Raw genomic sequence first — 17415 nt, forward strand, 5'->3', positions numbered from 1 at the left:
TTTTTTTTTTTTTTCAAAGATTTTATGTATTTATTTGACATAGAGAGAGACAGCCAGCGAGAGAGGAACACAAGCAGGGGCAGTGGGAGAGGAAGAAGCAGGCTCCCAGCCAAGGAGTCTGATGTGGGGCTTGATCCCAGACCGCCGGGCTCACGCCCTGAGCCAAAGGCAGAGGCTCAACGACTGAGCCACCCAGGCGCCCCATCCCAAACCATTTCTAAATGTATACAGTTCAGTAGTGTTGAGTATATTCACATTGTTATGCAACCAATCTCCAGAACTTTTTCATCTTGCCCAACTGAAATTCTATACTCATTAGACAACAACTCCCCATACTCCCTCCCATAGTAAAGCAAATGCTCTTTTAAAATCAGGTCACCCTAAATTAACAGCAGCCATACATGCTTGCTAACGTATTAAAGTGCAAATGCCATCATTTGGGGGATCACGTGAAACCATTTTGGTCATGAACACAAAAAAACACTTTTTTGTTCTATGGTTATGTACAGACTATAGCTACAGTGAGTAATTAACAAGAGCGTAATGTACACTTTAATGTCTACATACATACATATATATTTCATGTATATTTGAATGCCTGGCCTAAAATTATTTGTACCTTTGGTTACCTTAAACTCACAAATGATAGTAACATTTATCACTAGTACCAGCGGATATGTTATGAATTATTAACATTTGAAAGATGTATAACTTTTATTAGGACATCCATTCAGTTCTCTTCTTATGAGAAGATAACCATAAGATGAACTTCCACACTTTTCTATGTGCCTGTAACAGTGTTAAAATGATTTAGGCCTTAGGGTTTCCAAATATATTTGACTGGATATTTGCTACTGTTTACCACAAACAACATTTTCTAGTTCCTCAATATGCACATTCTACACTATTCTTATGTAATCAGTTGACATCGCCATATTTACCACATAAATGTATAAATGCATAAATAAAACCTGGATAAAAACATGGCGCCAAATACTTCTTACGGATTTGTGATTATCCTCATACTTGTTGCCTGCTTCCACTGTTGGATATCAGAATGATTACATGCTATATGTCCAATATCCCCAGCTGACATCCAACTGATATTGTCTAGAAAGAAAGAAAGAAAGAAAGAAAGAAAGAAAGAAAGAAAGAAAGAAAGAAAGAAAGAAATCCTCATGGTTGAATCCATTCTTTGGGGAGCTACGTTGACCAAAGTGGGGAAATGAGAAATTCTGACGAGAGAAACAAACAGTATCAATCTGGCTTACCTAAAGGGGTGATGCTAATGGTACACAGGAAGATAATAGACAACTAGTTGCACATGCCCCATGGCCAAGCTCCAGGGGCTTTTCAGAAAAGTCATAAATATCTGCAGTTGTTTTCCCTGATGACCCCGCTGGCCTGCTCAACACCAGGCTTCCCAAACCGATGCCCTCCAGCTAATTAGCTTAGCCAAGAATAGACCCTCACTCTTCCCAAACTGTGTGTTTTCCTCCCTTCCTGTATCCTTCTTCTAAGTCCTGGCTTTTGCCTTTGTTTGTTGACAATAGTGTAACGACAGTCTCCCTCAAGCATGAAAAAACCAGCACACAACATCTAACTAAATGTCCGAGTTATTTCCTGACAACCAGGTCAGTCCTCTATCTTTCTAGCAGGTGGAGAATCTATTGACTGCGCTTGTCTAGCAAGTAGCTGGGAAAGCCAGCTGGCTATGCTTGGAAATGTTCATTGAGACTGAGGAGAGGACCTAATGAGGGGTATGCTGTGAGTAAAATTATTTTCTGTAGATAAAATGTAATCCCCCGTGATGTCTATTGAAAATAAGAGGAACAAAATGACTGATAGAAATTATAATCATGTTTTAAAACAAGCAGAATTTGTATTCGTTTGTGCTTAAAACATTTTGAGTAGCCAAAAAAAAGACGGAAGAGGATCTAAATAGTCATCAAAACAAATACTGAGATTATAGAATATATACTGACGTGGATGGAATACACATATGATGTATTATTAAATGAAAAAAGAAGTGGGTGGGTCTGGCACATAACAAGCTTGGCAGTTACCATTCCATCCTAACAAGTAAAATGCTGAGCAAACTGAGAAATCAACAACTCTTCTTAGATCAGTAAGAGAAGTGAGGTCACACAGCAAAATGCTGCCCCCCAAAATTGAAAAGACAGACAAGCAAATGCAGAGAATCACAAAACCCCATGAACTAAAACCTCGACAGGATCCAGCGCCAGGGTAAGGATCCCTGAACTATAACTGACCAACTGATAGAGTCTCAGGGTCTGAAAGTCACACAGTCATTGAGAGTTTTGTTTTTTTTTGTTGTTGTTGCTTTTTAAGATTTTATTTGTTTGACAGAGATAGAGACAGCCAGCGAGATAGGGAACACAAGCAGGGGGAGTGGGAGAGGAAGAAGCAGGCTCCCAGCGGAGGAGCCCAATGCGGGGCTCACGCCCTGAGCCGAAGGCAGATGCTTAATGACTGAGGCACCCAGGCGCCCCTGTTTTTTTTTTTTTTTTTTTTTAACTACATGAACTATTTATTAAGGGCTTTGCCTACAAAAGCACAACACAAATAGGCAAGGTCCTCCTGAAATATAATTAGTATACACATCATCCAGTTGATAATTTCTAGTAGAAAATGCAGGAGTATGACCTATGACTGGCTTCCCACATGCAAACTCAGGGAAGTGCATGGGGGAAGACTCTGCTCCCAGTTGATAATTTCTAGTAGAAAATGCAGGAGTATGACCTATGACTGGCTTCCCACATGCAAACTCAGGGAAGTGCATGGGGGAAGACTCTGTTCCAGGAGGCACACCACGCAACTGTTCTGCCATTGTCTCTGCCAAGTCTGTTGGGCAAGTTCGAAAGTACAAGCAGGACTTACTCTATAAACAACCACCCCAAGGCAGGGAGTACCCAACTGACCTCTTCAAATCTTTGTGCCTTTTCCACAGCCATGAGAAATTCTTCTCATAAATCTTCAAAGGTTTCATATGGAGGTAAGTCAAAGCCGTTAAAGCATGTGTGAACTCTGGGCAGTTCAGAACTCCACTATTGCTCTATTGTGAACAGCTGAGAACCACTGGGAGAAAAGGGTGAGATAAGTTCATAGACAGGTACTTGGGATGTCCCTGGGACAAACTGTAGTAACCGGAGACACTTCTTGGCAAGCATCAGCAGCACACCCTTCCAGAACCACGGAATGACAGGAGGGTTTGGGCAGTAGCCTTTCCTGTAAATAGAATGTTGTCTCCGATCATTCATGTCCACACTGCCAAGGTTGCACATCAGCAACTCCAGCTCGTTTTCATAAAATATTTTAATCAAATTGATAGAAAGCAGTTCTGTGAATCGTTCCAAGCGGGTGTTCATTTGCTGCTGGACCCTGTTCACGAATTTGCTCTGGATGACTCAGTCTCTGCCTAAAGTCCAACTGAAGTCTCAGTCAAGTCTGAAAGATAAAAAAAATCCAGGGAGACTCAGTTATGGGGGAGCTCTACCCTACACTTTTGTGAGCTTTACCTTCAGGAGTTTAGGAGGTTCTCACAATGAATATTGGAGAAAAATCTCCTGCTTCTGACAGGGGGAGAACAAAAGCCATTTGAAATATACCAGAGCATTCTGTTCTTAACAAGGTCTGCTCTCAGAAGAAGCTCTTTAACCAGAACTTAACCTGTTGGGGTTTCATCAGAGCCTAACCAACCTGGGGGAAGAGAAATACCCAAATCCAGCCTATTCTAGCCTTCTTGTTCCATCTAAGGGAGGGAGCTGGGAAGCACTTGTGAAGTTCACAGTCCAGAGGCATAGGCTCACTGAAAGGCTGAGGTCTAATCATAGGACCATGGAACACTTTCTCTCCTCCAACACCTTACCACCACATCACTAAAGGCCTATTTTCAGCGGTTCCTTTTACCTAGTATATCAAGTCCATCTATCAAGAAAAGATTACGAGGCATACTAAAAGGCAAAAAACAGTTTGGAGAGACAGAGCAAGCATCAGAACCAGACTTAGACATGGCAGGGAGGTTGGAATGATCAGACTAGGAATTGAAAACAACTATGATTAATATACTAAAGGCTCTAATGGATGAAATAGGCAACATGCAAGAGCAGATGGGCAATGTAGGCAAAGAGATAGAAATTCTAAGAAAGAATAGAAATACTGGAGATAAAAAACACTGTAACAGAAAGGAAGATTGCCTTTAACAGGCTTACAGGTAGACTGGACATAACTCAGGAAAAAATCTCTGAGCTTGAGATCTCAATAGAGAATGCTAAAACTGGAAAGCAATGAGAAATTAGACTGAAAAACAACAGAATAGCTAAGATCTGTGGGACAACTACAAAAGGTGTAGTTCAAAGAGATGAACAGAATTAGTAACCTGAGGGAGAGCTTTACCTCCATGCCAAGAAGGTCCACAGTCACTCCAGCACCTTAAACATTCATACCAATGACTTACAGGCATTAAGGTAACTCCCAGTTAATGGATCTCTATTATATGTCAACCTCACATAGTTTTCTTAAATAATGAACACATTTCTATGTTAGACACTAACAATTCTGTCTTCCTTAGTCCCTATAATAATGCTATGAGATAGGTACTTTTATTACAATTTCACCAATTAGGAAACTGAGGTTCAGAAGGTTAAGAAAATAGTTCTACATCCCACAATTTCTGAAGAATAATGTTCCATAGCTGCATAGTAGAAACATTGTCAGATGTCCTTCTACCCTTTCATGAGGTAGGGAACACTGGACAAAAGATATATGCTCTGGGGAGAAGTTCTGACTACAAGATTTCCAAGATTTTGTGATATAATGTATATGCAATTTACCATAAAAGACGAAAAGAGTGTGATGATTCCCTTTACCTGAAGATACACTGTAGGATTTCTTGAAATCAAGCTGTCCTAGTGCCCTGAGGTTGTGACCTGAATATGTCAAATACATACAAGTTTGTAGGAATGCTCCTATTCTATCAGATGAGGTGTTCTGTGAACTCTCTCCCTTCCTGTTATTGTTGATGGGTAAAGACTGTACTAAGAACGATTGCAAGATGGAAAGCAGTCAGGAAACCTGGATCCTGGCCTTTCCTCTGCTGGTCTTATGTAAAATGATCTCTCCTAAATCTCTTCCTAATGGTCTCCAAACATCTCTTTTTAATGGTTCAAGGTGTGTACATTAAATTCATTGCACAGAGATAATTCAGTAGGAGAATGTTTGATCAGAATGAACTAGCAAAAAATGTGCTGTATCATTTTTATTTAGTAAGCAGATGTTGATTAATAAATGATTACATTAAATGACTTTGAAAAATCTGCGAAAGTTCAATGTTCAAGACAAGCAAAGAGTCATATACTTTTAGTTAATGATTACAGATGAACTCAAGAAAGGTTTTCTTTCTTGTGCAATACCTTAAAATAGATATCGGGATTTAACTGAGAACAGCAAAAAGACGGCTTTTTCCTTCATATTTTAAAATGTGGCCTAGGAATTCATGTTCCTATAGCAAAACCTAAAAACTATAATTATAAAGTAACAAGATAATTACTCCCGAATTCTCCCACCAAACATAATCTGTATATTTTTGTACTGCTAAAACAAAAAATCTTTTTAGAATAACCAGAGAACAAATAGGATGTACAGATGATTAAATTAGCACTAATTTTTAGAATATCGTCATTTATTATAAACCTATATCCTTTTAATTATTAAAACCTGAAATATAGTGAAACTCTTCTGGAAGAATAAACAAATTGCAATACATTTAAATAATGAATGAACTCATTGAATTAGACTTAAAGCCTCCCCAATAAAGAGTCAACTACTAAAACTTTTCATATAGTTTTAAAAAAGAGTATATATTTTAAAAAATAGTAAAAGTTATTGATGGTACAGAATAATGTCCCAGTAAATTCAAAGGAAATCCTGTAACTTTTGACAAACGACAGAGAAATAGGATGAATTGTTTAATGTTTTTCGGACAGCAGCCTATTAGTATAGGAAGAAAGTGATTAATTAAGGTTTTTATTTCACATCATCTTATGATGTATATTCTTTTTTTGTCTTTTTTCTTTTTTTTAATTTAAATTCAATTAGCCCACATATAGTACATCATTAGTTTTTCGTGTAGTGTTCAATGATTCATTTGTTGTCATAACATATATTCTTGATAGGTCATAAGACAACAGAAGAAAACGGACTAGCATAAAAAGATACACAGTGGATAGAAAAATACTCTTCTGAGTCTGGGGGACAAAAAGTGATACCTGAACATAAAGATAGAGAATTTTTTATATCACTTTTTTTTAATTTTTAAGAGAATTTTATAAAACAAGTATTAATATGAAAGCAACCAAACAGGAAATGTATCTGAAAAAAATAACATGGGGCAATATAAAAAGTAATTATCACACAGAAAAGCACATAGCTTTACCAGCAATTAAATACAAGTAAATTATAAAAATTTCTGGAAGTATATACAAGAAATTGTTAATAGTGGTTGCTTTCAGGGGGAACTTGAGGACTGAAGGAAACAAGGGAAAATACATATAAGATGTTGAATTCTGTAGAATACTGCCTCCCCGAAAATAGCACCAAAACAATCTGTTATCAAAAGAAACTGTTGATAAGACAAATCTGAATTTATTCTTATCAAGGTAAGAGAAAGTACTGCCTTGACATATGTAGGCCTTCTTCCTATGAAGTTGTTTAAATTCATAATACCAGATACATTCTTATAATTTATGGTTGGACTATTATCGTTATTGCCAGTTTTGTGAATTCAGAGCATGAAGATGGCCAAAGTAGTGGACCTAAGACAATTTGCTGGATAAATACCTTTAAGCCTACTGTAAGACGGTGAAATACATTTCCTCTGTGTTTACACACATCCACACATACATGTAGCAATTTTGGGAGAGTGCTTTTATTTGCACTTGGCTTTTTTACTTATTGTTTGGGGACATATTTGAGAGGGGCTACAGAATGGTTTTTGCAAAAAGAGTTCGAAGAGGCTCATATTTTATTTAAAGGAAAAATGTATAATTTCAATCATATAAAGTCAACTTTAAATTCTTTCACTGTGGAAGCTGCATCTATAGGGCAGGAGTTACAGTGCTGGGCATATGGACAGAGGCTAAACAAATAAAATGTGCTATTCTCATAATAATGACTTTTGACATGAGAGGCAACTGTTTCCCCTCGATCTATAAAAATGGAAGGGCTATTTCTTTGGCATCATGTGAGTGGACCCTTGTGAGTGGGTTGAAAGATCTCCAAATAGGATGACTTTTTAAATGCCCTATCTCCACAGAAACAATAATGGACTTCTTCAAGGTATGTAAGCACAGAGAGAAATGATATACATCAAATATAACAAGATAAAATATGAGTGAAGAAAAAAAAGGATAGAAAAAGATGAAACAAAGGATGAGCCCGTTGCACAAATTCATTCAATATTATCTTGTCCACTTGCTACAGGTGGGATGCAAATTTAACTCTGAGAATCCTACATGTCAAATAAAGGAGAAAAATGTACTCAGAAACTGTATTAACTCTAACTCTTTTGTTTACAAGTGATAGATCCAAATCAAACTGGTATTTCTTTAAAAAGGAAATGTATTTCCTCATTTAATAGAAAAGACCACGAATGGAACTATCTTTAGGCACAGATGGTCCAGAGAGTCAAACAATGTCCTCAGTACATTTACCTCTGTGTTAGTTTCATTTTCAAGTAGGCTTTTTTTACTTGCTGGCAAAGATGACTACAAAAGCTCTAGGCTTACAGGGTTGTTACGGCCAGTAATTCTAAAGTCAGGAGAGCATCTCTTTTCCGAGAGCTCCAGAAAAAATCCTTGGTAGGATTCTGAATGGTCCAATTTCGTTGTGTTCTCCTCTCTGTATCAATCATGTGGACAAAAGAATGAGGCATTCTAACTGGCTCACCTGGGTCACGTGCCTTCTCCCACAGGCAGGGGAAGTGAAACTATATGACTGACAATCCCACCAGGAAAGCATCATCTTTCCAGGGCAGCTTCAGAAAGGAAGAGTTAGGCAGACAAGAAAATAATGTCTTGATAGTGACATGATTCCATATACATAAAATATAAACAAATTATTTGTTTAGAAGCCCAGCTACTCTTCAGACTAACACTTAAGGAGGAAAAAAGTCTCCCCTAGGGCCTCAATAACACACCTATGTAAATATTTTATACAACTGTTTTCTATTACATCTTCAATATAGACCAGTGTCATAATGCCAACATGCTTTGATTTTTAAAAAAAAAATTCTATGAGGGATCAGAGCAAAGTAATCCAAATATACAATTTTTATACTTTTATCCAAGGATGAAACTTAGCATCTATACAGGAAGATGTATTAGGTCTATACAGGAATGTGTATTCCTCAGGTGTCCTAACCACAACTTTTGGTGGCAGGGTACAGGAATCCATTCAAACTTCTATAGCCAGTTTATCAAGTGCAAACAAAACAGAAAACAAACAAGACACAATATTTTGCTTCCACCGTTGTCCTCAACCATACTGTATAAAACCTTCTTCCCTGCCCTTGACCACATCTCAGGCAGATTCTATAGCTTTTTGGTCTTCTTCAGGCATTAAAAGGTTTAAGCTAATCTAATTTAAAACTCACATTTTTAAAATACAGATTTATTGAGTTATAAATTATATACAATTCACCCACTTAAAGTGTACAATTCAATGGTTTTTGGCATATTCAGAGTTGTGCAACCTCACTGTAATCAGTTTTGGAACATTATTATCACCCACAAAACAATCTCACATTCATTTTAAAGCCACTCTCTTTTCTTGGCTCAGTGACCTCAGCAACTGCCAGGGAGAGAAGTATTATTCCTTTTATCATTTTTCCTGTTATTCAATTCCTTGTCATCTAATTTCCAGGATTGGGACAGGAATGTGAGGATTGAAGGTAAGAGGCAAAGGTAATTTTACTGAGCTGATAGAGTGACTGAACTTTCCCAGTTTGTCTGGCACTGAGGAGTTTCCCAGGCTATACGACGTTTCAATGCTAAAATTGGAAAATTCCAAGCCACCCTATGAGCTATTTGTTGTTCACTCTTGCTTAATCAATGGCTAACCATCACACTTTATTACAGCTGCTTTCCAGGTAGTCCAACTCTTCCTTGAGGCACATTGGAGACCTCCAAACGGCAATTCCTAACACAGGTTGTGCACTCTGGATGACCTCTTCCCCTCTCAAATTCTGTCTTTCAGTAGTATACTCTCCCACTGCTAGTAATATTGTTTGTCCACTGGATTAAGTTGATAACAACCAGATAGCTCCATTATAACGCTGAGCTCCTACTTTTATGAGTAGCAAATAATCTATAGTATATTCAGCTCCTACTCAGCCTTTTACCTGATGGTTTTAGTATTGGTGGTCTTTAAGTGATTTGTCATTAAGGACTGCAAAATGGTTATGGTCTAATTCTAGAAGATATAAAATGGTGCTAATGAACATTTGGATACAACTTTTTGTGTGAACATGTTTTCAATTCTCTTGGGTATATACCTACGCATAGAATTGCTGTGACATATGGAAACTCTATGTTTAACATTTCGAGAAACCCCCAGACTATTTTACAAAGCAGCTGCACCATTTTGTATTCCCATCAGAGGTATATGAAAGTTCTAGTTGCTTCACATACTTGCCAACACTTGGTATGGTCAGTCTTTTCCATTATAGTCATTCTAGTGGGTGTAAAGTGGTCTCTCATTGGGGTTTTGATCTGCATTTCCCTAATGACTAATGATGTTGAGCATCTCGTCCTGTACTTGTTTGTTGGTCAACTAGTGAAATGTCTACACAAATGCTTTGCCCATCTTAAAATTGGGTTGTCTTACTGTTGAACTGTAAGTATTTTTTTTTAATATTCTGGATGTAAGCCCTCTATCAGATATGATTTGCAAACATTTCCGCTCATTCTGTAGGTTGTCTTTTCACTTTCTTGACATTTTCCTTTGAGCATAAGTTTCCAATTTTGATGAAGCCCAATTTACCCATTTTTTTCCTTATGTCATTTGTGCTTTTGAGGTCATACCTAAAGCTTTGCTTAACCCAAGGCACAAAGATTTACTCCTGTTTCTTTCTTAGAGTTTTATGTTTTAGTTCTTGTATTTGGGCCTATGATCCATTTGAGTTAATTTTGGTACTTGATGTGAAGTAAGGACCAACTTCATTCTTTTGCATGTGGATATCCAGTTGTCCCAGCACCACTTATTAAAAAGACCTTTCTTTCCCTGGTGAATTGTTTCGGCACCCTTGTCAAGAATCAACTGACTATAAGAGTTTATTTCTGGACTCTCAATTCTATTGCATTGAGTTATATATTTGTCTTACGACTGTACCACATTATCTTAATTACCGCAGCTTTGCAGTAAGTTTTAAAATTAAGTGTTCCAACTTTGCTCTTCTTTTACAAGATTGATTATTCTGAGTCTCTTGTATTTCCAGATAAATTTTAGGATCAGCTTGTTAGTTTCTTCAAAAAAACACAGTTGGGATTTTGAGAGATTGCACTGAATTTGTAGGCCAACTGGAGAGAATTGCTTGCTATCTTAACAATAGTCTTCCAATTTATAAATATGGGATGTCTTTTTTTTTTTTTTTTTTTAAGATAAGGAGAAGGGGAGGGAAGGGGAGAGGGAGAGAGAGAATCTTAAGCAGGCTCCACAACCAGCGCAAAGACCATCTTGGAGCTTGATCCCACAATCCTGAGATCCTAACCTGAGCTGAAATCAAGAGTTGGACACTTAATTGACTGAGCCACCCAGGCACCCTGGGATGTCTTTTATTTATGCTAGGTCTGTTTAAATTTCTTTCAACAATGTTTTGTAGTTTTTATACAGTTTAGCACTTCTTTAAATTTATCCCTAAGCATTTTCTTTTTTGATAATACTATTATAAATGAAATTGTTTTCTTAATTACATTTTAAGATTGTTAATGGCTGGTGTATAGCAATACAACTGTATATTGACTTTATATCCTGCAAACTTGCTGAACTCATTTAACTTTTCGTGTTTGTACTCCTTAGAATTGTCTATATACAAGATCATATCACTAAAAATAGAAAGCGTTTTGCTTCTTCCTGTCCAATCTGGATGCTTTTTAATTCTTTTTCTTGCCTAATAGCCCTCACTAGAACTTTCAGTACAATGTTTGACTAGGAATGGTGAAAGTAGACATCCTGTCTTATTTCTTATTTTAAGTAAAATATTAAGTATGATGTTAGTTGTGTGCTTTTGTTTTGTTGCAGGTACTCTATCAGGGTGAGGAAGCTCCCTCTATTCCAAGTTTGATGAGTGTTATTATTATGAAAGGATGTAGGATTTTGTCAAATGCTTTTTGTGTGTTGAGTAGATTGTGTGATTTTTATGGCTTATTCTATCAATATGGTGTTTCACTTTCGGATGTTAAACCAGGATTGCATTCTTAGTATAAACCCGATTTGGTCATAGTGTATAATGACTTTTATGTTGCTGGATTCAGTTTACAGAACAAAGTGAAGAGTGGATCTGGACGGGCAAACCAAAAATACCCAGCATAGTTACCAAAGATAGTGATATAGTCAGGACTGCCACTCCAGCACTCTTTTTCCACTAGCAAGGTAATCAATACTATGAGTATACAATTTGATTAGCATATATGAGAAATATACAAAAACATAAAGACATGTCCCCTTAGCCTCAAAATACTTATAATATTGTTGAGAAGAAACTTATACATATGAAATAATCAGTAAATATTTAAAAACAGGACTAAAGTGTAGAAAAATAAAATCAAGGTAGGAATTATCTTATGCTTCTTTTATACTCACATAGTAGAAGGTAAAGTGTTAGCTTCAATACTCAATGCCTAGCTTCCTGGGAAGAGCTTTTAAACTATCAAAGACTGATAATAGAAAGCTAAATTAGAAGAAAAGAACTAACGCTTAATGGGTATTCACTATGTATTTGGTATTTGAATATATCGTTTAACCAGGAACCACGGTTTATTATTCCTGACTTACAAGTAAGGGAATTAAAGTTCAAAAAATTAAGTCAACTTTCTCATGCTTAAACTGGAACTAGGATATCCCAGGTGTGTCTGATTTGCCCAGGAGTACTGCTCTCTGTACCACATCCATATGCCAGAAACATCTTAAAGCAGAAGCATTCAAGTCTCATAAACAACATTAATTTTGTTACAGTTTGAGTAATTCACACTACCTCTCACATCCCTAGTTAATCTGTGTTTTAAAAAATGAGGTGATAACATGGCTTGCTGTTGTCTTTGGAAGATCATACAGTGAAGTCCAAGCATGGGGGAGGGTTGGGCCAAAACACTAAATATGATTATATGTGTGTGTATGTAATACTTACATATCTGTATCTATATTTAAAGTCGATAATGAAAACGATTTTTTAGAAATATTTATTATCATTACTAATAGTCTGAACAAGCAAGAAAAGAAACAACTGAGGTTATTGTTGGTTTTTAAATAGTTTGCCTCTCATTTTTCATAAATTACTCAGCAAATATTCTACACTGAAATTATACCAGAAAAAGTTGGGAAAGAATCTAAGTTTTAAAAGTGAGGTAAGGGACTCATTTAAATAAAGGCAAAGCTCTTGCTATACACATTCATTAGTACCCAAATCTGTGCACACTATTCATAGAGGCTACACTAACTAGCTTTCTGACTAAGGGCAAGCTCTTTCTATTATGCCTCAGTTATTCTCTTAAAATAGAAACAACAGTTCTATTATCAGTGTGTTATTAATATGAGATTATAAATATGAAAGTGATAGATAAAGCTAGTGATGAACTTCACAATTTGGGACCCTGCTCATAGAAAAGCATCTTTCATCACTAGAATCCATTCTCCCTATCTGTGGCCTCAGCTGAAAGAAACAGATATTTTGCTAACATCTATAACCTCCCCAATTTTTACTATAGGTCTTTGTAAATTGTTAGATGAACCTTATGGCTAAGTCACTTCTCTACCTGGGACCAGAGGCAGAAGTAATCTGGTAAACACTAGAGATCACTTCTGCCTTTATAAGTCTGAAAACTTAAATCCTCCTTCCCACATCTGGAAATTTTTATGCTGTACCATTTTACTCTGTATCCTTAGTGTCTTGCCCATCTAATGAGTACATAATAAAAAGAAAAAATGAAAGAAAAAAATCTTCCCTTTTATATTTGGCTACAGACCATTTTTAGCAATGTCCACAACAGCCAAAATATGCAAAGAGCCCAGATGTCCATCGACAGATGAAGGGATAAAGAAGATGTGGTATAAATATCAAAAAGAATGAAATCTTGCCATTTGTAATGATGTGGATGGAACTAGAGAGTATTATTATGCTAAGCGAAATAAATTTGTCAGAGAAAGACAAATATTTGATTTCACTCACATGTGGAATTTTCTTTTTCTTTTTTCCTTTTTTTAAAAAATTTTTTATTATGTTATGTTAGTCACCATACAGTACATCCTTAGTTTTTGATGTAGTGTTCCATGATTCATTGTTTGCATATAACACCCACTGCACCATGCAATACGTGCCCTCCTTAATACCCATCACCGGCCTATCCCAATCCCCCACCCCCCTCCCCTCTGAAGCCCTCATTTTGTTTCCCAGAGTCCATAGTCTCTGAGACTCTCAAGAGACTATGGACTCACATGTGGAATTTAAGAAACAAAACAAAACAGATGAACATAAGTGAAGGGAAAGAAAAATAAAATAAGACAAGAACAAAGAGGGAGACAAACCATAAGAAACTCTTAACTATAGGAAACAAACTGAGGGTTGCTGGAGGGGAGGTGGGTGGGAGGATGGGGTAACTGGGTGAGGGGCATTAAGGAGGGCATTTGATGGAATGAGCACTGGGTGTTATATGCAACTGATGAATCACTAAATTCTACCTCTGATACTAATAATACACTATATGTTAATTAAGTTGAATTTAAATGAAAAAAAGAGACTACCATAACAGAATGGAAATTTTTATTTTACAAATGAAAAAGCAAAATTCTGCTATTAAATTGACCCTGAAGTCACACTCTAAATTCATACCTTACAGTTCAGTTTTCCCAGTTCATCAATTAATTCCACAAAACAGACTAAACCTCTGTCTGTGGAAGAAGCATAGACCACATTTAACCATGATAACAGAGATGGCTGGCAAGATTAAGAAAAGGAAGTGATTGTAGCTCTGTTCGAATTCTTTGTCTTCTTGGAAACACTCTCCATGGCCATGTGAGACTTAAACTGTGACTGTCCTGGCCAGACAGAGAATAAGGTTAAAGCTGTGTCATAATTATAGACTACTCTTCTACCTTCACCTTGTGATATCCATGTCTCTCAAAGAGGTCTGTCTAAACCAGAATATTCTTTGCAATAGCATTCAAAGTCCTTACTCGTGCCACATCTGTTACCTTTAGAGAATATTCAGAGCTAGAAAGAGAGGCTCCCATGGCAACAGAGAAATTTCTGCAACAGAAATAATAAAAAGACAGATAATTACATAAGTTGTTAAATGAGCCCTCCTACTGGCGCTTCATTTTATAGGCTATTTAATGGTTCAAGACCTATTTAATAGGTCAAGGACCCTGGATTCCCATATTTCATAATTTTTATTAATTACTTGAAACATCTAGTAGCCAAATGCACCTGACAATATACTTGATTTTATACCTAGAAATGTAATTCTAAGGCTCTTGCCTCTTTTACATCTCATTTTCCCCAATTCTAAATAGAAATAATGAACTACTAACTATTAAATTATGGGAGTCTTCTAGAGTATAATAAAAAACACTCAATAGTTTCAATTTCTCAATGGTGGTATAATTTCAAAATAACTAAAAATAGCAAAGGTTAGAGACTACTAAAGTATTAAAGGTAGGAGGGATAAAAATGACTATGACTCTTCCATCCTTATACCATAGTTATTAACTCTGCTAAAGGAAATCACAGTTGAATGGGCATGCATACATATCTAACTCATCTGAAGCTTAGCTGCTGAATTAGGGTTTATTATTAAGTGGTCTAAGTTCAGCAATGACTTAAAAATATAAAGTTCACCTACGTTCAGAAGAGCCTGCTTATGTGAGGCAGGATACAACCATTTTGTAGTTGAAAAACTGCAAAAATGACTGCAATACTTACATTTTAATTGCAATCATGCCATCAACTAAGGTTTTCCTCTAACAGGATATAAAGATTAATCTGTCCCTTGTTGTATGAATCAAAGAATACATTTTTACCGAAATTTCATTCCTGAATCTCTAGAAGACCGAGCAGAACAGTGAAATTCTGTAGCACCCGAACCCTCAAGGATCCTTTGTAGATTTCTGTCTGTTATGCCACCCCCTGTTGGAAGAGTAAGTAACACATTAAGTAGAATAGAATTCTGTAAAAAATTCAATGAATAATAGCGACTGCTTGCTCTACCTGAAATTCCCATACCAAAATTTCTCACTGACTCAAGAGTTACTCTCTCTCTACTAAGCCAGAATGAGATTAGAAAGAAATGATAAAAGACATAGATAGGCTACAGGCTCTGGAGAACAACTAATAAGGTCATATAACCCCTATGATGGAATCTTATACATCCATTGGTTTATGTAACAATATCATGTGATACTGACTTTAAAAAGATTATTCTAGGGTAAGGAAAAATCACTGAGTGCTCTATCCCTGCTCCCCCTCCATTTAAGCAAAATCGAATTAAAACAAAAAGTAAGGGTAAGTTTGAGGATGAAGCTACAAAAGCACAGCCTGAGACATGTGTCTGAAAGACACAAGTTCTCACTCTAACCCAGGATTCAAAGAGCACACTGACTTCATTGGAAATGGGAGTAATGCAAGGTGTTACACAGTTTATTCATTACAATACCAACTTTGTTTTTCACAGAAGAACCTGATTCTACTTCAGTAAAACTGCACAATCAAGTACCTTGTAACAACTCTTTTGTTTTGTTGGACAATCTCTTAATTAAATATTTGTATATAAACGATCATATTCTGAACTGATACCAGATTAATATAAAATTACTCATCTTTATATCCTTCTTTCCTAATATAAAGGATGTATTCAATAAAGATTTTTTAATGAAGTAACGTGACTTTACATACTCTTTTGAAATCATTAACTCGTTTGTTTTCTTTTTTCTTAGTGGTACAGTAATATCACTGAGCCCTAAGAACCTGAAAGAACACAGACTTTTTTTAGACATGTGTGAAGACAAAATGTCATGATGCTTTTCACTTTAAAATACTAAGGGTAAAAAAAGATAAGAGATGTGGGAAAATGTTAAATCTAGGGAATGAATATAGGAGTATTCATTATGCTATCTCCTACTTTCTTATATGTTTGAGAAAATTAATATGAAAAAATTAAGATTGTCTTTATATTTGTCTCACTCTGATTCTAGATCCCCTTATTAATTCTTTAAAAATTGCTCATCTCTAATGAGCCAGTATGTACCGAGTTGATCTTATGGTTATCATCAGAAGCATATGCTCCCATTGTTCTGGCTATAAGGAAGAATTTGGTGATCAGAGATTTTCAAGAACCAAGAGAGTATTATATTTGTCCATAGATAATGCCTAAACATTTGCTTACACCTTGTTAACAACTAGGACATTTGGCCCTAACTCAGTATAGCCATGTCAACCTTGGTGTGCTTCACCAGAGATGAACATCCATGCTCACAAAACTCTATACTATGGGAGAGCAAACATCCCAATCAATCCACTTCCCTATTTGCTACTATCTGAGCTAATTCCTGCTAGAACGCTCTCCTTATCTGAAGTTTTAAATTCCAGCACAGATCTCCCAATCTTAAATTTTTAGTCAAATTACATATTCTTCTCTCTGAATACCATGTATTAATATTTTCTCCCATATTGTCCTGCCTCCTTTGTTCTTCCTCCACTGCACCTCAGTGTTATACTAACAAATGGATAGATAATTAAATACCTGGCATTACCACAATCCTCCCTTTTGCCTGAAAAAAGAAAAAAAAACAAATTTTAATATCTTTCTCTAAAATGGGGTAATAAGGCAGTGAGAACAGAAGCATGAGTGAAAGTATATTAAATTTTAAAAACTAGTACTAGTGTCTAACTTTCAATAGTCATTTCTATTTCTTTGGGATTTTGGGTAAGATGTTTAGCATAGTAACTCTTTCTATTCAGAAAGGTTATTTTATTGTATTGCTTTGAAGACTTGTACTGTGATGAACACAAAGAATAGGGGACTACAGTATAAATACTGAACAATCACATCACCTTAAGAAAAGCCATTGAAAAATAATACTAATTCTGAGTTCTTGGTATGCAGTGGAATGGAAGTAGTTGAATTTAAA

At 36.2% G+C, this 17415-nt stretch overlaps 1 protein-coding gene across 1 annotated transcript in view; it reads right to left on the reverse strand.

The window, feature by feature from the left end:
- Window positions 1-14033: 14033 nt before the first annotated feature.
- Window positions 14034-17415, reverse strand: part of CUTC (cutC copper transporter) — a 26079-nt gene continuing 22697 nt past the window's right edge. The window contains exons 7-9 of the mRNA XM_040623951.1: window positions 17028-17055; window positions 15310-15415; window positions 14034-14536 (exon numbers count right to left, since the gene is read on the reverse strand). Of these exons, the coding sequence (XP_040479885.1) occupies window positions 14422-14536; window positions 15310-15415; window positions 17028-17055 (249 nt within the window). The 3' untranslated portion in view covers window positions 14034-14421. The remainder of the gene's footprint in view (window positions 14537-15309; window positions 15416-17027; window positions 17056-17415) is intronic.

This window comes from Ursus maritimus, unplaced genomic scaffold (genome assembly GCF_017311325.1).
Source record: "Ursus maritimus isolate PB19 unplaced genomic scaffold, ASM1731132v1 scaffold_7, whole genome shotgun sequence".
NCBI lineage: Eukaryota > Metazoa > Chordata > Mammalia > Carnivora > Ursidae > Ursus > Ursus maritimus.